The 22,733-nt window shown below is 39.6% G+C and overlaps 1 protein-coding gene across 5 annotated transcripts in view; it reads right to left on the reverse strand.

The window, feature by feature from the left end:
- The window catches only part of dph1 (diphthamide biosynthesis 1), a 107,555-nt gene that overhangs the window by 17,822 nt on the left and 67,000 nt on the right, over positions 1–22,733 (reverse strand). For all 5 annotated transcript variants that reach the window (XM_017491403.3, XM_017491401.3, XM_053687260.1 and 2 more), the window contains 3 exons: positions 15,732–15,853; positions 9,889–10,043; positions 2,780–2,901 (listed from right to left, as the gene is read on the reverse strand). In XM_017491403.3, the coding sequence (XP_017346892.1) occupies positions 2,780–2,901; positions 9,889–10,043; positions 15,732–15,853 (399 nt within the window). The remainder of the gene's footprint in view (positions 1–2,779; positions 2,902–9,888; positions 10,044–15,731; positions 15,854–22,733) is intronic.

Below are 22,733 nucleotides of genomic sequence, written 5' to 3' on the forward strand. Positions count from 1 at the left end.
ATGGACCTTTTGTAGCACCTTCTGCCATTGTGGATGGTCTCACATGGTTACCCAACAGATGTGCACTTCCCAAAAACAGTTCATGCCCAAGTCTATCCCTTGCTTCAATGGATAATCTCACCTTCATAATGTAGACTTGTACCCAAGAACTGTTATTATAATCATACATTCTGTCTTGTGCTCATTCACAATATGCTCATATTTAACATCCTGAACACTTAATACTGTTTGACTTTACTCTTCTACATTTGTACACGTTAATGATTTATAATCCCATGATCTGGTGTAATCCAGATGAGGTTCCCTTGAATCTGGTTCCTCTCAAGGTTTCTTCCTCATGTTGTCTCAGGGAGTTTTTCCTTGCCACTGTTGCCTCTGGTTTGATCATTATGGGAAAAAATAAATAAATCTACATCCAGACTTCTGTAAAGCTGCTTTGTGACAATGTCTCCTATTAAAAGAGCTATACAAATAAATTAATTCAAATGAATAAAGGGGTTAAGACTGGATTTTAAACATGTACCACATAATGGGATCATCTGGGAAGATTATAAGGAGTAGAAGATCAGCTTAAAATCAGGACACATTGTACAATACAGGGAACAAATCAGCTTTAAAATTGGTCCAATTATCCACTAGTCTGGCCCAGGCACTACCCACTGTCCCTTCAGTGGATATTGGTTGATTTATTTCCCCTATATAACATCATTTCAATCCCTATCAGCTCCAAGATAAGAAAGCTAATCCCACGTCATCACATCCTGAATGTCAAAGGTTTGTCTTTTTTACTTTCTGACTCGTATTCCTGAGTACTGCGTTTCTTAGAAGAAGAGAAAATATCTTCCACATACTGAGCCTTTGAGTAACGCAGGATCTGCACGGACGTAACAAGGCTTAACTACACAGCAGCCAAAACTAAACTTGTCGATAACAAAGAGAAATGGTTGGTACCATACTGATCATCAAAAGATGCTAACTTGGTACTGATGCTAGTTAAGTAGTTTCAGCATGAGCATCTGCTCAGAGCCATGCCACCACCACCTACACACTCTCTCCACAACCCACATACACTAATTAACATAGACTCGCACATCCACACACAAGCTCATGTAAAATCTACCCACCTATATACTTCAAATACAAAAAAAAAACACAAACATGACCTCATTATGCGCATAAACACAAACATACACAGGGAACCTTTTTCAAATTTGTAGGCACAGGAGGAACTAGTTATATGTGTTTGAAGTGGCACCACACGTAGTGGGCTTATGAAATCTCACAATAGGTTGTGTTCAAATAATGCACCCACAATACACTTTGCTGAGTAAGGCACTTTTTCAGTCACAGTGGCCTACTGAGTTTCATTCCTAGGCTGTGGATGCAGAAGCTTGTTTTTTAGTTCCTGCTCCAGAGCTGGTAAATTTCTGAAAACTTGGGAGCTTGCGGTACAGAACATCACTGATTTGTCAAGCATGAGCTAGGCAGCATGACTAACTCGTTTATCTGTAATGATCGGCGAAGTGGAACGTTTCTGTGAAGCTTTTGTTTTTACAAAAGGTGGCAAGTCAAAAACGTGGGAGTGAATTGTATAAGCTTCTAGTGGCATGCTACATGTGGCAAAAAGGCTGGAATAGTGAAATTGTGTTGTCACACACGCCGACGGTTTGAAAAGCTGTTCAGATCATAATATCACAACAAAGACAAAACAATGCAGGACAAGAACTTTAATCTCTGTGTTTGTTGTATGCGTGTGCTTTGGCTGCAAGCTGAAATATCAGGATGACTGAACAGTGTGTGTCGCTTTACTTATTTTACATTTATGGGTAAAATTCATTTATGGGTTCATTAAGGCCTTAGAAGCCCCAAGCCTTTACTGCCAGGCTTTATATTGTATGTTATTCAGCCTTGACTGTGTTATTTATGAAAGCAAATGTAAGTGCACTGAGAGCTGCTGTAGGCAGAGAGAGAGGGAGAGAGAGGGGGGGAAAGAGAGAGAGAGAGAGAGAGGGGGGGAAAGAGAGAGAGAGAGAGAGAGAGAGAGAGAGAGAGAGAGAGAGAGAGAGAGAGAGAGAGAGAGAGAGAGAAAGAGAGAGAGTAGATGCTTAGGCATATAGAAAGGCAACAACTGGATGTATTTTCTATTAAGCTTTGAGAAACCCTTTCAACTTCCACATGTTATGTACCTGCTTGCATGTAATTTTCCAAGTTGGAACATGAAGAAAAAAACAAAAATAAAGCAATAATACGCAATTTTTCATTCAGAAGATTCAGAGCTCTTTAGTTCTTCAGTGGAAACACACAGAGGCACACAATGTGTATGTTAATAAGAGTGGATGGATCTCTGAAACACAAGTATGCCCTTCTGTATCTGCACTCTCCTCTCTGAGAGGAAAAGTGGATAGCATACTTGATGCCACTGGTCACAGCAAAGCTATTTATACAGTTTGTGTGTGAGACAGGCTTATGTGTGTGCATGTTTTATGAGGTCGTGTGAGAGATATATGAGAATATATGAGTCTATACTTCATATGTACCGCTATCATCTATACTCATACACACCCCAGCCCTTTAAGTGTATTTCCTTTAACTGTGTTTTCAAGCGCTTCACAGACATTGACTGATGCTCTTTTCATTTAAACTGATGTATGGCCTCCAGCCTTGCTCTGCTTTCTCTCTCTCACTCACACACACACACACACACACACACACACACACACACACACACACACACACACACATGCTGCAAGAAGGGGAAATGGAGAGATTATGTTCTCACATGATGGCATTGACATGCTTGTCGAGGCGTGGGGAGGTGCAGCCCAGGATCTCTCCCGGAGACAGTGGACGACACTGAGGCACGAGAACCTCGTAATCTGGCCTCAGCTCTGCACTGACTGCCTGTGGGGATGGACACAGACATATCACTGTTGGTGGAAAGATAAAGAGACATAGAGAGAGAGAGAGAGAGAGAGAGAGAGAGAGAGAGAGAGAGGAGAGCAGCGAAAGACAAAAGGAAGGGAGTGACCCAGGGTACCCTTTCCTGCACTTCGAGTAAAGATAAATGAGATGAACAACATTCCAAATAAACACCAGCGCGGCAGAGGCACGTATCAGACAGAAAAATCATTTAGAGACTTTAAATCAAGCAGCTCAGAGAATAAAACACATTAAAGGCCGACCCACTGTGGCCACCCTGAGCACCATACAAATGCCTAGACAGCAAGCATGGCACAAACACAACACGGCATTTCAAACACTAACATGGCAACAACCGCAAATAGCACAAGGCAACACTGCCCCAGAGAATTCAGAGCTGCCAACTGAAAAAATAATCCAAAACAAAAACACACACAAAAACAGTAAGTCACAGAGAGTGCATGTACTGGTGTATACTACTACCACACTTACTAATACTACTATTATTATTACTACTACTACTACTACTACTGCTATTATTATTACTACGACTACTTCTACCACCACCACTACTACAGCAATCACCACCATCACTAATAATAATAATAATAATAATAATAATAATACAAACACTAATAAAACCACTACATCCACTACTACTACACCCATCACCAACAATACTACTTCTACCACCACCACTACTAATACCACCACCACTACATCCACGAATATATTCACTACTACAACCATCACCAACAACACTACTGCTACCACCACCACTACTACTATTATTATTACTACTACTTCTACCACCACCCCATCATTCACTACTAAAAGCATCACCAACAACACTATTGCTACCACCACTACTACTACAAACATCAACATCTATGTACAACCCCAATTCCAAAAAAGTTGGTACAGTATGGAAAATACTAATAAAAACAAAGACGTGCAAATGTAAATGTACTTTGACTTGTATTTAACCAAAAAACGTATAAAGACAAGGTATTTGTTGTTTTACCTAATTAACTGCATAGTTTTGTGAAGGTAAATGTTTATTTTGAAATTGATGCATGCAACACGTTCCAAAAAAAAAAGTTGGGACAGGGGCAATTTAGGACTAATAGCGATGTGACAAGTTGAAATAAGAAGGTGATGTGAAACAGGTGAGGCAATCATCTAATCATAGTATATAGGGAGCCTCCAAAAAAACCCTAGTCCTTCAAGAGCAAGGATGGGTCGAGGCTCTGCAATCTGCCAACAGATGAGTCAGCGAATAATCCAACACCCTGAGAACAACATTCCCCAAAGACAAATCGGTAGGATTTTGGGCATTCCACCTTCTACAGTGCACAATATAATTAAAGGTTTCAAGGAATCAAGGAAAATTACATGCGTAAAGGACAAGGCTGAAAACCACTTCTGAATGCGCGTTCTCACCAATCCCTCAGACATCACTGTCTTAAAAACTGTTATAAGTCTGTAATGGATTTCCTGACTTGGGCTCGGGAATACTTCAGTAAACCTTTTCAGTCAACACCATTCGTCGCTGCATCCACAGATGCAAGTTCAGGCTTTACTATGCAAAGCAGAAGCCACACATCAACACTGTCCAGAAGTGCGAAGACTTCTCTGGGCTCAGTCTCTTCTGAGATGGACAGTAGCACAGTGGAATCGTGTTTTGTGGACCGATGAGTCAACGTTTCAAATGGTTTTTGGACAAAACAGACGCCTCGTTCTCGGGGCCAAAGAAGAAAAGACCATCCAAGCTGTTATCAGCGTCAGGTCCAAAAGCCAGCATCTGTCATGGTATGGGGGTGTGTCAGTGCCCGTGGCATGGATAACTTGCACATCTGTGAGGGCACTATTAATGCAGAAAGATATGTACACATTTTGGAGCAACGTATGCTGCCATCCAGAGCAGGACAACACCAAACAACATTCTGCCCGGATTACAAGCGCATGGTTGCGTAAGCAGAGAGTGTGGGTGCGAGCATGGCCTGCCTGCAGTCCTGATCTGTCTCCGATTGAAAATGTGTAGCACATTATGAAGCGCAAAATAAGAGTGAATATTTTCAAAAACAAATTAAATTAATCAAACATCAAATAATGTGTTTTCAATACAGTACAGTGTGAATTGAATTTTCAAATGACTCTTTTTGTTTGTTTTGTTTTGCATTTTCCATACTGTCCCAACTTTTTCAGAATTTAGTTGTAACAATATATAACAATAAGCCCATCATACAAAGCACTTTCCACTATAAGCCAGCTGGGGTGCACGATTTGAACAAAAATAGAACATAACTACATTGCTACACATTTGTCATATCTTCTACAGGATTATGTGTCTTGCAATATATTAAACCAGTAAAGCTGTGATTTGTCACAGCTACAGACTGCCTGGGTTAAACTAATCTATGTTAAGAACACCAACACCATGATTAACCATCAGAAACATTCACTGGATGCCCTGAATCCTGAGTCACTATGTTCACAGAACACAACAGTGGATTGAGTGTTAGAGTGTTCACTTGCATATTGCAGCCTTCTGTGCGAATACTGCAATCATGATTAATAAAGAACACTCTGTGCAGTCCTAAAGCCAGCCAGTAAGCCTTACAACTCAAGTTAACAAACTATTGCACAGAAGGAATAATAAAAAGAGTGATAAACAGAAATAAAGTATGAGCAAAGAGATAAAAAAATAAAACAAGTAATAAACTTGGACTAACTAATAAAAAGCACTAAAACGATATAAGTAAAAGGAGCCTAATTAAATGCAATATTGAATAACTGTGTCTAGACCCACTAAACTCACTCTGAATACATACAGAGCTCAACAGTGAGCTATGATTCCTTTTCCACCAAAATCTTTCCCAATGTAGCTGTTGCCACTAGATGAGTCTCCCCTATTGCACAACTGCTACCAATCCGGGGGAGTAAAATAAGCTTTCTCCGTGATACATGGACACATAATATCTTATTAGTCCAGGGATTCAGACATCAAAAGGACATTGTGTTTTGGAATGGAATTTTGTGAGACCCCAAAGCCTTTACCATCTTACTCTAGCATTTAAACATTTTATTATGTTAGTAATAGTTGTGTAATCTAAGTGACTAAAAATCAAAGTTACAGTTACGTTTATATAGTGCTTTTCTAGACACTCAAAGCACTTTACATAGTAAGGGGGAGGAAATCTCCTCAACCACCATTAGTGTGTAGAATCCACCTGGATGATGGACGGCAGCCATAGGGCACCAGGACGCCCACCACACACCAGCTATTAATGGAGAGTGATGTAGCCAAATCAGGGATGGAGATTATTAGGAGGCCATGATAGATAAGGGCCAATGGGGGAACTTTGCCAGGACACCGGGGTTATACCCCTACTCTTTTACGATATGTTTCCTGGGATTTTTAATGACCACAGAGAGTCAGGACCTCGGTTTAACGTCTCATCCGAAAGACAGTGCTGTTTTTACAGTATAGTGTCCCTGTCACTATACTGGGGAATTAGGACCCACACAGACCACAGAGTGAACGCCCCCTGCTGGCCTCACTAATACCATTTCCAGAACCAACCATAGTTTTCCCTAAGAGGTCTCTCATGAAGGTAGTGGCCAGGTTCAACCCTGCTTAGCTTCAGAGGGAAACCAGGGGAGAACTGCAGGGAGATATGGCTCTGGAATATTCCTTGCATGTCACAGTCTAGTTGGAAGAGTGAGCTTTTCAAATAGTCAGGAGGTGGGTTTAAAAGGGCGCAGCCCGTTTACCCTGTCACATCAAGCGTGAAACAATACATAAAGGATAAAACACGATTGAGAAAATAAGCCATGCTGGTTTGGTGTGATACAGAGGTACCAAGCTTATATCTGACACATGACTTTGTGGGCATGCACAGAAGCTGTCGCTGCATGAGTGGGATTATTCACACACTTGCCTGCGTACTTTATGTACATCTGGAAGATTAAACGTGACATTCACTAGACGTCGCGTCAGAAGTAAAATACCTGTCTGTCAGGTTTCCAAGTCAAACTGTAAAATGTTTAGTGACGTCATGCACAGCAATGTTAAACACGCTGAATGGCTATGTTTATTTATTTTTTTTTAAACTTTCCACTGTCGTTAGGACTGCTGTTATGAGCCCCCTGTCTCAAATCAAAAACTCTAACCGTACATTTGAAATTATTCACTAATCTAAAAATTCAAATATCTAGAAAAAGATGGTACACAAAACAGATCTTTCAGTAGGGTTGACAGTGACATGACAGGTTTGAAAAATTCAAATATTAACCATAATAGCTCATGTCAGTACTCAATAAGAAGGTCCGGAATAGTATATATAAAGTTTTCTAAGCTTTGTTTTAGCTAATTATAGTTTATGAATGTGCTGCCAGAGTTTTTTTTTTTACACTTTCAAACTTTTTGTTCACTCTCTGTAAGTTTACATGTGGGTGAGATATACAGTAGATTGTCAGCTCCCTGACCAGGAAGTCGAGACTTCAGTGTTGCGAATTTTGGAGAGAGTTCTGGATGTGGTTCTCTGTATAGTTATAGTGTTTGTACTTTGTAGTGGAAATTACTTAATTACTTAGTCAGTACATTAGTAATTAATCATTAATTAATATTTGAGGTTTGGGTAGTCTCATATGACTATTTTTTCGAGATGAGCTCTCAGGAGCGTCACAGAGCGCCGTCATCATCATTATCAATGTCATCCTCAGCTGGACACTCGAGCTGTCAATCCAAATCTCACTAGGCAATGAGAGTAAATCGCTGTTAAACCTCGCCCACACATGAGATTTGTGTCAGAATGGCGAACGTGAACTTATGGAGTATAACCGAAAATTTTGAAAGCGTAAACGAAAACTCTGGCAGCGCATTCATAAACCATGATTAGCGTAAACGAAGCTTAGAGAACTGTTGTGAGGAGGAGGAGGGGGAGGGGACAGGCTGTGAGGATGCACACCAGGCACTGAGTTGTCTGATCAGTGGGAGGGAGAGAGCGAGCGAGAGAGAGAGAGAGAGAGAGAGAGAGAGAGAGAGAGAGAGAGAGAGAGAGAGAGAGCGCGAGTGTAGATGCCTAGGCACACAGAAAGGCAACAACTTTGTGTTATGTTTGTGTGTTTCCTGTTATGTTTGAGTTTTGTTTATGATTAAACATTATGTTTATGTTCAGCCGGTTCCTGCTTCCTCCTTGCCCATCGTTGAAAGTTTGTTAAAGAATGCTGTTTCTTTGAAGACTATGTTAAATTGTTGCCACAGGGTTCACAGTTTTCATTCGTTGTTTCAGTGTTTTCAGAGTGTTTTTCTTCTCTCATATTGTATATTTTTGTTTGCTTCTTAAAAAGTTACGTTCAATACTTTTGGCACAAATATAATTCCATCGACGTCTGTAACATTTTAAAGTGCACCTATTATGCTGTGTTAAACAGTCCTAATTTTGCTTTTGAGGTCTCATACAATAGGTGATCATGCATCCAAGGGCAAAAAATACTTTAATTTTCTCATAATTTACATGTCCGCATCACCTCTTTTTTTTCGGTGTCACAAACGATTTGCTCAAGGATCCATTCACTCTAAACTCCTCCTTTCAGAGATCCTACTCTGCTCTGATTGGTCTACATCGTGTGCTGGAAAGGGAACGGCCATTATCATATCTAAATTTCAGCTCAGTAATAATGTCGTCGGTGTTACCTTATAAATTTGAGCCCGAGTCCGACAGTGATGCATCGGAAGATCAACCTGAACCACCATCACAAGCATGACGAGAACAGGACATTTCTCAGTGGTAAGTTTGGATGTAATTTGACAATGACGTGAGTTAGCCGGTTAGCAGAGGCTAACAGCTAACAGGCCTACAGCTGTGCACTTGCTGTACACGTATACAACACAAAACCACACATTTGGAACACTCGGTAGAAAATACATACATAAATAATTAATCATACATACAGGTAGTGTTCCAGAGGTACAAGATGGTGCAAATAAAGTGGGTATGGCGCCGTCTTTAATGAATAATCGTTTTGCAAATCCTGCGTCGACGTCACCTAGATTTGAGAAGCAGTCGTCAGTGAAATGACGGGAACACAAACGAAGGTCGGAGTTGAACTGCTTTGGTATCGTTTTAAAATGAATTCTAACCACTGATGCATTACATCCTCATCTTTTGGGAGTCCATGCAAAGTGGTTTTGCTTTTGCGAGGCAGAAAACAACGTCTTCTAGACACGACCCTAACTCTTTCAGGACGCAACTACTGTAGTGTTGTAGGGCGGGTCAAAGTACATATTGTTCGCGGGCAGCCAATGAAGACCAGAGGCGGGTTTTTTTGGTTACAAACTTATGTAGGTATGTACAGGAAGTAAAGTCTGGAATTACTAAGACAATAACTCCATTTGTCGTGCGCTTTGATTTTTGAAACTCTGCAGATTTTTTACATTCACAAACATACACGGTGCATGAAAGGTAATATCTGAAAAAGCATAATAGAAGAATAAAGAAATAAGAAATAAAATCAGTGTCATAGCAACATTTATAATATATTCTTTTTACATAAACGAAAACACCAAAGTAGTGTTTCTCTCCTTAACTCATGGAAAGACCTACATTTCTCCATTTGCTGTTTCTAATCAATGCTTTTGGCCAAAAAAAAAAAAAAAATTTTTTTTAAAAGACCTAGGACAAAACGGGTATTTAAAAAAAAAAAAAAAAAAAAATGTACTCAGAACATATCTTAATAAATCAGCCAGAAACACAGTACAGAGAATACAGAACCTGTATACATTAAAATAGCTAGATAAACAATTAGTTTAAAACAATTTTAAGACACATCAAGCATCTCGATAGTTTTTTTCTTCACCTTAAATATCCAGCCCACATTGTATTTCTGCAGCTCTACATCCAACCAACTAGTGTTACACAGCATGCTTGTTAAAACTTAGAGAGTTGTGAGGTCAAAGGTCACCTGCAGTGCAGCCACAAACTGGATGGTGCTGACGAGAGCGAGGGAGTGCCCTGGGGGAAAATTGAACCGGAGTGTGTCCAGGAAGTGAGCCGTGTCCATCTGGATGTCCACAAACACATAGAGCATCTTGATCCCTGCCGTGGCATCTATGGGGACTGCACACACACAAGCACGCACATGCACACACACAGGGAGTGAGACAGAAAGAGAGAGAGAGAGAGACAGCAATTGATAATCACAATAGAAAATGTTTGTACAAGACCGTATGTGAGATTCCGTTTAAGGCTGACGGACACAAAAAGATAGGCACGCGCACTATCAATACCGATTACTACATGTATTACTCAGACCTGGGAGAGACAGAGACAGAAATAGAGAAGGCGAGAGTGAGCCATGCATACAATCTCTTACATTATCATTAAGTGCGCTGATGGTCATAATTATAGCAGCTCTTACTCAATTCACTCAGGACTCTCATACCATGGCCATTTTGTTGCTATTAGAAAAACACAAGCAATTTTTCAAATATGCTGGCACATGTAATACAACTAGTGTGGGAGGAGAGAAAAAGATAATGACCCATGATGGGGAAAAAATGGAAACTAAAAATACAAAAGGAGATGGATGAGAAAGCAGAGAGATTAATCTTGCCAAAGAGGTTGAACGTGGCTGCATATGAAGAGCCTCTGAGAGAAGAAGGAATAACACGACAGGGCGTGCCGTTATAGAAAAAGTAATCGCCGGTGGTGGGGGCGGGGCTGGAGAATGCCATAATCACCCCCAAGTTCATTCTTTTCCTACAACAGGAAGTCGTCTTAAACTTCAGCAATATGGCAATAATTACACTCTTTCTTCATTATATAAGGACACGTCATGCTTTTTATCCATTTTAGTGATGTTGTCTGCAGTACAATTCTCTGTGTTAGTATAAAAACAAGAACGCAATATAAATCTGTGATTTGCCCTGAAGTCAGTACTACTGAGAGCTGCCACGAAAATTTGTCAATACTGTCTGACCAATCAGAATTGAGCATTCAACAGCACTGTGGTATAAGGCAGAAAAAAATAAAAGGAGATAGATAAAGGAGAAAAAGTTCAGAGGAGATAAATGGATGAGGTGATAAATATTTTAATATACAGTATATAGCAAAATCAAAAATGTTCATTCAGACACAGGCCTGGGACAAAGTATTATGGCCACAAGGAAATCAAATTAAAGTGTAAAGAAGAAAAAGAAGGAGAAGAAAAACGTGAGACTTAAGCGCAAGTGACTCGTGCTTTTAGCCAATTAGGACCGCAGCCCAGAGGCTCTTTATAGGGCGATTACAGTCTCTGTCAACAAGCACCGTGAATCTTCACTCCCCCTACTCCTCCTCTCCCTCTCTGTTCTTTTCTCTCTCCCCTCTCTCATGCATAATTGCTACAGCAGGCATAAGTGAGAGGCGTCATGATGTCAGTGAAAATGAAGGATGACAGGATGAGATGGAAGAAGCAGCGTGAGAGAGAGACAGCCAGAGGTCGGGGGTCTCAGTCAGGCCAAACGGATTTTAACGGGCTACTGGTGTTTGCCAGGGTTATATTTGATGCTCATCATGCTTCATTTCCAAGGCAGCTTATTGCATGCTGGCTGTCAGCTTGATAAAGCATACAGCGTGCATTTTACATACACACACACACATACTATATTTATACAAAAGATCATGTCAAATTTGTGCACTGTTTACCAGAGTTGGGTATAACACAAATCACTGTTACTGTATTCGAATAGCTTTTTCTGATAACGCAGTAATGTAACACATTGCATTTTAACTTTATATAATTTGATTACAATTACTGATGTCAATAAAATGATGTTACTTTCATTACAAATTTATTGTTAAGAAAACTGTAGCCCCTAAGATTTTTGCTTTAGCCCCGAATAATTCTCCACTTGGAGCAGTTTGTTTCTACGTGACTGTAAAAGAAGACCAGTGTTGTAATTTTATATCTTCACTGAATTGAGAGGAGACCAATCAGACAGGATTTACAGGAAAATACGTGGAAAAACTCGTGTCTTATTGCTGGACAGCTTTCAAGTCTGACCAATCAGTCAGTGTGAGGAAAAATGGATATGCGCTGTTTTTATTTTTACATTTTTTTTTTAAACCAGTAAAGGAGTTGAACCTGAAACAACCTAACATCCTCTAATGCTAAGCAGGAAAACAAGGTGTGTAAATGGGTTCCAGTGTCTGAACATGATATGAGCAGAGCATAAGGAAAGATAATATACTTTGCATGGCACTGTAGCAGCTAAACCCATAGCTTAGCTGTTCCTCCCCTTGCCAAGCGACACCAAACTAGCCTAGTTATAAAAAAGTTTTAGATTTTATTGGTCTGGTAGTTCTACAAACAGAGATAACACCTGAGTTTTATAATGAATCCAACCTTTTCTGATCATGTCATACATTGACACACACTAAAATTACTGGAAGAACTACGAGTTTCACTTTGTAGTGTATTTTTGTAGGTTTGATAGGTTGTGAAAGTTACATGCAGTAATCAGTATTGTAATCAAATTACAATTTTAAAGTAGTAATCAGTAATCTTAGTGGATTTTTTTTTTAGTTACTTACCCAACACTGCTGTTTACATGCTTAAACATTTGAAACTGATTGAAAAAAGGTAGTAAACATTAGCATTGTCAATTTTCTTTAAAGAGCACATTCAAAGTAATTATATGACATATTTACCATTATAATGTATTCAAATATGAATATGCCTGTAATTTTATACTACCACAGACCAAATGAACATTTATAATTTGTGTATTGCTTCTTAACCCATGAAAACCATAATAATACCATCCTTTTTGGCGTACATGGTAAACTTCTCCACCGGCTCCAAATGATTCAAAACTCAGCTGCAAGAATTATTACTCACACAAAGTCCACTGACCATATCCCACCCTCCCTTATTCAGCTCCACTGGCTTCCTGTCCAACAACGAGTTCACTATAAAATACTACTGCTCACATTTAAAGCCATTCATAATCTGGCCCCCTCTTACCTCTCAGATCTTCTTCATCCGTATACCCCCGTATACATCCGTATATATAAACTTAGCACTATGGGTGCCAGAGCTTTCGGTTCCTCTTCACCCAAGCTCTGGAACTCACTCCCACTGCATATTCGTCAGCTGGACTCTATTTAGTGTGTGGCAGTTCTAAGGGTGGAAATGCCTTGGTGATCTGAGAAGTTAGAGGAGAATGGCCAGACTTTTTGAACTGACAGTGTATAATAACTCATATAATCACTCTTTACAAACATGGTGAGAAGAAAAGCATCTCAGAATGCACAACACCTTGAAACTTGTGAGAGACTTCAGTGGGCACAGACTCACTAAAACTGGACAGTTCAAGATTGGAAAAATGTCACCTGGTCTGATTAATCTGGTTTCTGCTGTGACTTGTAGATTGTAGGGTCAGAATTTGGCACCAAAGCCAGAATCCATGGACTTAACCCGCCTTGTGTCAAGAGAACAGGCTGGTGGTGGTGATGTGGTGTAGGGAATGTTTTACTTGTCTGCTTTAATAGGAATTGAGCGTTGTTGCAATGCCACAGAGTATTGTTACTGACTGTATGCATCCCTTTATGACCACAATCTTATATTGGCAAGTTTCAGCATGATGCTTTGTGAATGCGCCATGTCACAAAGCACAAATCGTCTTAAACGGGCTCTATGAACATGACGATGAGTTCAGTGTACTTCAGTGACCTCCCCAGTCACCAGATCTGAGTCCAGTACAGCACTTTTGGGATGTGTTAGAACGGGAGACTTGCAGCATGAATGTGAAATCTGCAGCAATTATGTGATGCATTCATGTCAACAAGGAGCAGAAACACAACAGTGTTTCTAATACTTTGTGGAAACAGCCACAAAGAATCGAGGCTGTTCTTAGACCAAAGGAATCCTACACAGTATGGTATTCCTAATAATGGTCATGGAGTGTATAGTGTGACTTCATAGGTTAGGGTAAAGCATAATGGCATAGTAGTGCACTATACTGAATGTATACTACAACAAGTCTCACAGAGTTACAGAAAGAGAGCAACTCTGACAAGTTCAAGTTGGAAATTAGCTGCTTATAGAGTTTGAAATTAATATTTACCTTCCTACCAAATGCAGGTATATTTTTGGCACTAAAAACAGCTAAGCAGCTACGTCAAGCCTAAGTAATCTGTTTTTAAACCAACAAGGACATCACAGACAGTGTACAAGCAATGAAAAGAGCACTGTGAGTCATGCAGACACTGCTATGCTGGCTTTTCATTAGTTAGCACTGTATGGATGAAGCTGCAGAAAGGGTAACACTTGCTGTGTAAGATAACATCATAACTCCGTGGCCTGGAACATTCGCATTTGTATGTAAATATTAAGAATGCTTGAATAAGAATGAAATTTGTTCTGACAGTCCTAACAGAAATAAATCTTCTGTTTTCACAAGATGCATAGAAACGGAATGTTTAAAAACAGCAAGTGGTCATACTGAAGAAACAATAACGTACTGTAACTTTAGTATAAATGTAACAATAGTATAACATAAGCTCCATCAAGATGCAGAGATTTGTTTTATATTCATGGCAGCGTGGATTGAAATTGAACCGAACTGTGCAGTCCCTGGAGATTTCAACCTCCAACTGTTATGCCCATAAAGCGCTGTCAATTTTGACCATTTTAACCAAACTAATTTATTGACTATTAAGACCTTGTTAAAGTTCATTTCATCTACTTCCAACGAAGATAATCAGCCACACAATGTTAGATAATTAGCTAATAATCTCAAGTGCTTGGGTGCGTGTGCAGAGTGTGCTGACCCTCGGCTTTGAGCTACAGGTACTGCATTAATATTCTGCTGGTGAGTGTTGATATTTAGGAAAGGAGGGATTGTTCTACAGATATATTGGCCGTATTGATTTAGCATTTCCTTCCTACTGTATGTGGGCCAGCAGACTGGCGGCGGGAGGCACGGGTCCAGGCTCCTCGAGGCAGGTGCTTTCCAAAGGACAAGCTTAATGCACGTCCTCCATTGATCCACTGGGTTAATGTGCAGCAGGGGCCTTAGAAAGGTCCACTATCCCTCATATGCTGCACGTTGAATGGTTTCCACGCTGAGCTATTGAAGACAGCTTTGCTTAGCACTTACACAACTAAATCTATGAAGCTCACACTTCTTGACACACTGACTCCATGGGTTGGCTTCAGCCTGAGAGGGTTGGGATATCTCCAGACTCCTTAGAGGTGCTGAAATACCCCCACCCCAAACCCCCTCTGGCAATCAGCGTTCTGCTAAAACAAGGTCCTAAAACAAAATAGCGTGCGTGTACGAAACCGAGAAGAAAATGATACTACCGTACTTCACAGTGTCTTGGAATGTAAGTAATACACACCACACCATGATGCGTATTAGCAGTTTCAGAACAAATTTCACCGACTGAATACTATCAAAATATTCATAATACTTATGCTCTTTAAAGGCAAATCCTTTCTGTGGCCTTTTGATCTTCGATATTAGAAAAGAAACCTAAATGAATCTTGTGCATTGCAAAGTAATTATTAGTAGTAGTAATTATTAATAATTAACAAACGCATGAGCAAAACAACTTCAGGTGGTCCGTATAGACCATATACTTTTTGAGATTGCATGTGAATTTAATGCAAATGAAATGAATAAAGTGTTGCTGTGTCTCAGTGGAATTGAATTGGAAACTTTAAGTGCAATTTTTCAAAATTGTAAGTTTCAAAAATCTAAGTTTTAAGTATATTGAACTCATTTTATTACAAAGGTAACAGTGTTAGAGACTCACTCAAGCAGCTGTGTCCGTAGTGGACCATGAAGTCCGCTCCGAGAGCTCGGGCAGTGAAGTCGTCTACACAGCAGGCTCCGTACGTCACGTCACCCATCACCAGTGTGTCTGCTCCTGTAAACCTGACACACAAGCAGCCCAGTCAAACATCTGGATCGAACTCCTAGTTCATATATACGTACTCCTAGCATATATCCGGTCCGCTCTGAAAGTACTGGAGCGGCAAGGCCGATTCTTTTTGTTTTTGCTATACACTGAAGACATTTGCGTTCAAGATCCAAAGATGAATATGAGACGATAGACCAGAATTTCAGCTTTTGCAATTACTGCAAGCAAGGGTTATGCGATCAAACAGTGTCATTTACGTGAAGATTTTCTGTTCCAGTACTTTTGTTCACTTAAAAATTGGGTCGCCTGCCACCAAAGGCGCCATGTTCTAAGTTGTTTAACACATCTTGAAGTAAATATGAGGAAATGAAAGCTGAAATTATGATCTATCGTCTGATATTCATCTTTTGATCTCAAACCCAAATGTATTCAGTGTACAGCAAAAATAAAAGAATAAGATCCAATACTCTACGTGTGTGTGTGTGTGTGTGTGAGAAATAACAGGATTATGTCAAAATGAACTGAACTTTACAAAAGTAGACTCACTAAAATTAATAATTCACAGATACTATTTAGTCTTCTGTGAAAAGTTAATAAATGTACATGTTTCTGACTTGTTCGATCCATAGTTATCTGTGATTCTCATGAAATAACAGTGAACTGGATCTGAACATCAGAGTATGAATGTTAAAGAAAGAGAAACGCAGATGGTGAGTAATAATTAATCCACTCAAATGAACAGAATAGCTTCGTGAAATCTTTTATATAAGATTTTATCATTCTTCTTTTTAAAACCAAAAAAACAAAACAAAAACAAAACTAATGATCTGTTACAACCTTAGCTTTGTAGCTCCAGTACAAAAAAAAAAAATCTGGTTTATAATTTGCAAGAAGTGCTTCTGAGAAGCATAAGAAATAAACTTGAGAAAACCCTGAACAATCACAGTTTGTTCAGAACAATAATAGATCAATCAATCAAGGCAGTGTAATATGTTGTAATATGTTGTAATATGTTGTAAGAGGTGAAATCACTAACAAGGTCGCCCGGGACAAATAGACTACGTGTCTGAGATTCCTAAAAATAGTGGACACAAGCATTTTCTTTCTCTTGTCCAAAATAAGAAAGAAAAAAGAAAGCCTGATTGATGTACATAAATCATATTTTACTGTATATACTGTATGGTTAAATACATAATACTCAGTTGGTTCATGTACTGTCATTCATGGGTTCCTGAATCCCGTTGCCTGCAAAAATACACATCATCTGCAGACGGTCATGAATAGGACCTACGTTTACAAGTTTTACAAATAAATAGGCTTTAAAAAAAATAATAATAATAAAAAAAAAAAACCTGGAGGACGACATAGAACAGTGCAGCACAAAACTAACACACAAATCATAGCATGTTAAGCAAAACTAAAGACAAGCCAGACTCGAATAACATTTTATATGTGTGATGTGAGAAGAGATAAGCACAGCTCATAGTCAAAATGTTAGACAAAGATTTTTAGACAAAACATGAGACCCTGGAACGTCCTCTTGATAATGAATTTATGATTTGTCCGAATGAGTTTTAGATGTCTGTTTAAAAAGGGTGGCGTGTCCACTTAGATAAAGACGTTGCAGCTTTTGCTGTGGGCTTATCTGAGGAAGATGATAAAGAATCATCACGGGCGGCTGTGGCTCAGGTGGTAGAGCGGGTTGTCCAGTAATCGTAGGGTTGGCGGTTCGATTCCCTGCCCACATGACTCCACATACTGAAGTTTCCTTGGGTAAGTTGCTCCCGATGGCAAGTTAGCGCCTTGCGTGGCAGCTTTGCTATCAGTGGTGTGTGTGTGTGTGTGTGTGTGTGTGTGTGAATGGGTGAATGAGACACAGTGTAAAGCGCTTTGGATAAAAGCGCTATATAAGTGCAGACCATTTACCATTTACAATCACACTAATGGGAACAGTCCTGAACATTGAATACACAAGACTTTCAAATAAAAGCAGCTCCGACCAAAAAGAAAAATTAATATAACTAGTAAAACTACTTCAATCTGCTTAATCGACTGAGATTCATTTCAATCCTCTATTCAAATAAAAACCAAGGAAAGTAAAATATTATGAAACTAAAACGGTGAAGCGTTTGTTTGCGCTGATCAAATACTTGACCTCTACTTGATTTAAAAGGAACACCACCTCAGTGGGAACAGAGGACGAATAGCTTCTGCAGGTCTGGAAATGGTAGTTTCCAACACCGCTGGGATTAGATAAATGTGCTTGATGAGAGCATCTCAGATGCAGAATCAATCTTCCACCAGTCTCCACCCCTTTTATACAACAATCCCTACTGGTTAATGTGGAGCTTAATGTGGACACACGTATGGACAAATCGTCATTCCATCCTCTAAGAAATGCATTTTTCTCAGTAGCATGAACCCGGCACAAGGAAACAACACCTGAATTTAATCGGCTGACCGGGATTAGGAGACAATTCTGTAAATTTAATTTATTGCCAGAGTATCCCTTAAAACGCAGATTGATCGAATATGCTTTCAAATGTAATAAGATACGCTTGTCTTAAACAGCTATGTCAGCTAATAGGCATCATCAAATCCCTATCACAAGAGTGTGTCCGCCAATCAATTAGGGATTATGGGACGTAAACCAGTTCGACCTTGAGGGTCTTGCTGCCTCGGGGATATGACGAACGCACCGGTAGGTCAGACCCTGCGAACTTGTTTGAAGAGCCAACGATCTGTTTTTGCTTGCCTCCGCGGGGGTCGTTAAATGTTAGCGCTTTGTATTGAGTGCCCCGCCGCTGCCGTCCTTCCTCTGAGCACAATTAAAATTCAGGATAAACATGAGACTGGAGAGCACATAAATAATGACAGAGCGAGAAAGGGAAAGGAGGCTTCGGTACGCGCCACTGGGCATAGGAATTCAGACACATTTAGGACAGGTATTATTAATAGAACACACACACACACACAGTTGTACAGACAGAGAGAAAAAGAAACCCCTGAACATAGGTAGCAAGTCTCTTTTCTGGTCAGACTGTTCATCCTGCTTTCATCTTGCTCCTCTGAGCTCAGCTTTACACTCAGTGTATATGTATACCTCACTCTCTCTCTGTCTTTTCTGTCTACACAAAGCTCTTTCTTCTTCAGGGTACTGTAACACATACTGACAGAAACATACCTGTCTTTTGGCTGTCTGGTTGGGTGATACCTGCACCACACTGTCTCGAAAACTCTCTATGTGTCTACTCCCTCACTGAGTGTGCTCCATTTTATTTTCCCACACCATCCTCCCACCTCTAAGTCTTCTCCACATTGTGTGAAACTTTCCCCAGAACTCCAAGTTACACTACTTGCATGTTTTCCTTCTCAGTCATATATATATATATATATATATATATATATATATATATATATATATATATATATATATATATATATATATATATATATATATATATATATATATATGTATGTATGTGTGTGTGTGTGTGTGTGTGTGTATGTGTGTGTGTACATTCTCTCCTTCCCCTTCTTCCTCTGTGTAATGGTTGTTTTCACATGAAGGACATGCTGGGCCCGATGAGGCTTGTAAAGCAGAAGGAGATGGCTGAACAGAGCTCATCAGCTAAATAAATATTTGCCTTGTTAGATTTGATTCGCGTATCCTGTCTCTCACCAAGGTGCCTACCTTTTTTGTGTGTGAATGAGAGGTACATTCAACAGCCTTAAAAGCAGAGCAATGTCTCCTCAGCAACTGAAAGGATGGAATTGTGTTGAAGCTGTGCAGTGAAATGCAGTCACGTGGGGTGGTACAGTTACTTGTTTTGCTTAACACTAGATGCCTACTAGGCTTGTGTGATGTAGATTTTCCCCTATTAAAAAAAAAGGATGATGATTTATTGTGATTGTCCAGAAAAAGACAGGAAGTAAGCATTTGCACCACTGCCAGTTTAAGGAGAGTAGCAGAGAGTGTATTAATAATAACAGTGGTACAGTCAGGAACTGCTTGATGGCAGAGGCAATCATAAAGCTGGATGGTAAATCTTACATGATTACTCAGTATTCGCAGTAAAATTGACTATTCATAGGAAAATAATTCTTTATAGTTCTTTTTTTTATTATTTTACAGTTCACATAACTGATATTTTCACTGTCTGAAAGCATCTGAGTGCAGACTGTGGGTAGTGAGAGAAAAAAAGAAAGAAGGGGAACTTATTTTTTAATCTTTTAATTATAATCACCAGTAATTCCGGTGTTAAACCTAATAAATACAGTAATCTGATGTTTACACAGTATACTTACATAATGTTAGCTAAGCTGAACGTATATTGATAAGATTTATTTCACATTAATGACATGAAAACATTCTCTGTTTACCACAACAGAAAGCGAGGGTGTTGCATGAGTCTGTGTGAGGTTGAAGGAAGGGGGCGGTGCTTTCTAGGCAGTATCAGTTCATATGAGAAAGTTCAAAACTCCTACGCAAATCATTCCAGATTCATGTGTCGATTTCCTCATCTCCCATTTTTATTTGGAAGAAAAAACCTGGTCTTTGAGATTATTTTTAGGGTGATAACTTCCCCCTCCACCATTCCCCCCCCGTCATCCACCATCATTTTTTTTGATGCAGAGGTAAGTAAACTAGATACCCTTGACAGTTTGGTTTGCTGAAATGCTCCTGAAAAAAACAAACACGTAGTTGTAATATCAAATGTGACCTTTCTGTGAAAGTAGACAGGTCTGGCCATGCTTTGTGATGAAATTTACTACACTTTTTAGTGAATGCTAGAGTTCTGGGTTGCGAGAATAATTTTAACCAGATTAGACACACTTTGTTTTTGTTTTTTTAAATCACATGTTGCCATAGGACATTTGAGAAGTAGGAGCCACAGAAAAACAAGAGCAGCTCAGAAACATCAGATATAACTTCTCAAATGTCTAATTGTTAAACTGCTTGTGGATATGAATTATTAGTCAATTCTAGCCAAGAACAGGCGCAGTAATGCACTTTCATTTTTTACTGGAGTAACATACCAGCGGTTCTACGTCTTTCCTTTAAGTTTATAGATGAATTGCTGGTTTTAGCTGTATGCTTCCAACTAATTTATTGAAGTCCGGAGCAGTCAGCAGGCTGTGGGTGTAACTGAAATGGATGGCTGAGGATTTTATGACTTGCTGTCTCTTGAGTCAGTGTCTATGCTGTATTTGTCCTGCAAAGGAACCTGTAAGGAATGCTTTGTGACATGATTCAAAGACAATAAAACGTCATGATATTGCCAACATATGCTAATGGCTGCTAACCTCATAAGTTCTTTAGGCGAGACAGAGAATAGAGCTGGGGATTTATGTAACATTCAGTACGTTTACATGTGCAACAATATTCCGATATTAACCTGATTAACCCTCTTACCCCTAAGTTCCCACTGTATTATGTCCCATAACCCTATATTCCCCAGAGAAACAGCACACCAACCCTGAGTTCCTGGGCCAAAATCAACATTCTAATTTTAACATTTTTAGGCCTTGAAACTACTTATAATAATGTATTTGTGTAATCTTACTTTGAAAAGGAAGCAGGTCAGTGTTTTTACTAAACTTAGAGCACAATTCTGAACTAGAGAAATTAGGAAAAATGCTCGCTAAAATCCTTCTACTCATTTAGAAGCAGCAGCGTGGTCAATGCCTTTGAATAAATTCAAGTAAATAATTAATAAATAAATAGATAGATAGATAGATAAATAAATGCATTTTAGCACCAAAAGTCAAGTTTCTGGTGATAATCAGACCAGCAGGTAGTGTTTTCACGAATGCACAGAGATTGTCCCGTTATGACTCCAGACCCCTGCAGTGTCAGTCGCACTGGTTGATGCTGAAGATGAAGACGGATCAGGGTCTGAATCAGGAGAGTTTGTGTCTCTATATCAGTTTCGGTTTCGGTTTCAACATCGCCTGAACTTTCACTGCTGTCACTATCTAGAATCCTCGCTCTCGCCTGTGTAACTGTGTATGTTTTCTTTTTTTTTTTTTCACTGTTTTAGATGTACCTGTGTTCACTGTAGGTGTAACTTTAGCTGGAACACGATTAGCTTTTCGCTTTGGCATTTTCAGTTCACTTCTACTAGTACACCAATATTCACGCCTGGATCTTCATCGTAATGCCGGCGTAATAACGTAATCACGTCGTGACGTCATGACGTCATCAACCTTCCGGGTCAAAAAATAATAATTAAATAAGTAAGGAATCATAGCAGAGTAATGCCGGTACACCGGCCTTACAGGGATAACGTTTACACTGTAAATCCTCTATATCGGCCTTACAGGGATTTGGCATAGACGACCAAGCCAGTATATCGCCCTTACGGGAATAGATCAAAGACGGGCAAACCGGTTTTTCGGCCATACGGGGTAAGAGGGTTAAGACAGTACTCTGATCAATAAACTAGCATGTAAACAGCGATTTCTGAGGACCTTAATCTGATTAAGGTAATACTCGAAGTAAACACAAAACGAATTATGACTTGTGGAGTATTCCTGTTTTAGTCGCATTATCGAAGTGCATTACAGACATGTACACACCTTAATCACACTATTAACGTCGTGTGGGAGTTTGACGGCAAACAAGAGAGCACGGCTGTGTCCGAAACCGCGTACTTACCTGCTGTATAATAGGCGAGCTGAATGCATTTCAGCTACTCTAGTAGGCAAGTATGTGGTTTGGGACGCAGCCCAAGGCTTCAAGCAGTCGTCTATTTGCACGTACAGCATGATAAATAATTAATTGCACATAAAATTCAAAATAAAAACACCCAAAACTGTATACGGTACCATAAGGAAGACGAACTGTATGTTGATACGTGAAATTCTGGAGGGAACGTCGGACGGCGTGGC

Source organism: Ictalurus punctatus, chromosome 17 (assembly GCF_001660625.3).
Source record: "Ictalurus punctatus breed USDA103 chromosome 17, Coco_2.0, whole genome shotgun sequence".
NCBI classification, from domain to species: Eukaryota; Metazoa; Chordata; class Actinopteri; order Siluriformes; family Ictaluridae; genus Ictalurus; species Ictalurus punctatus.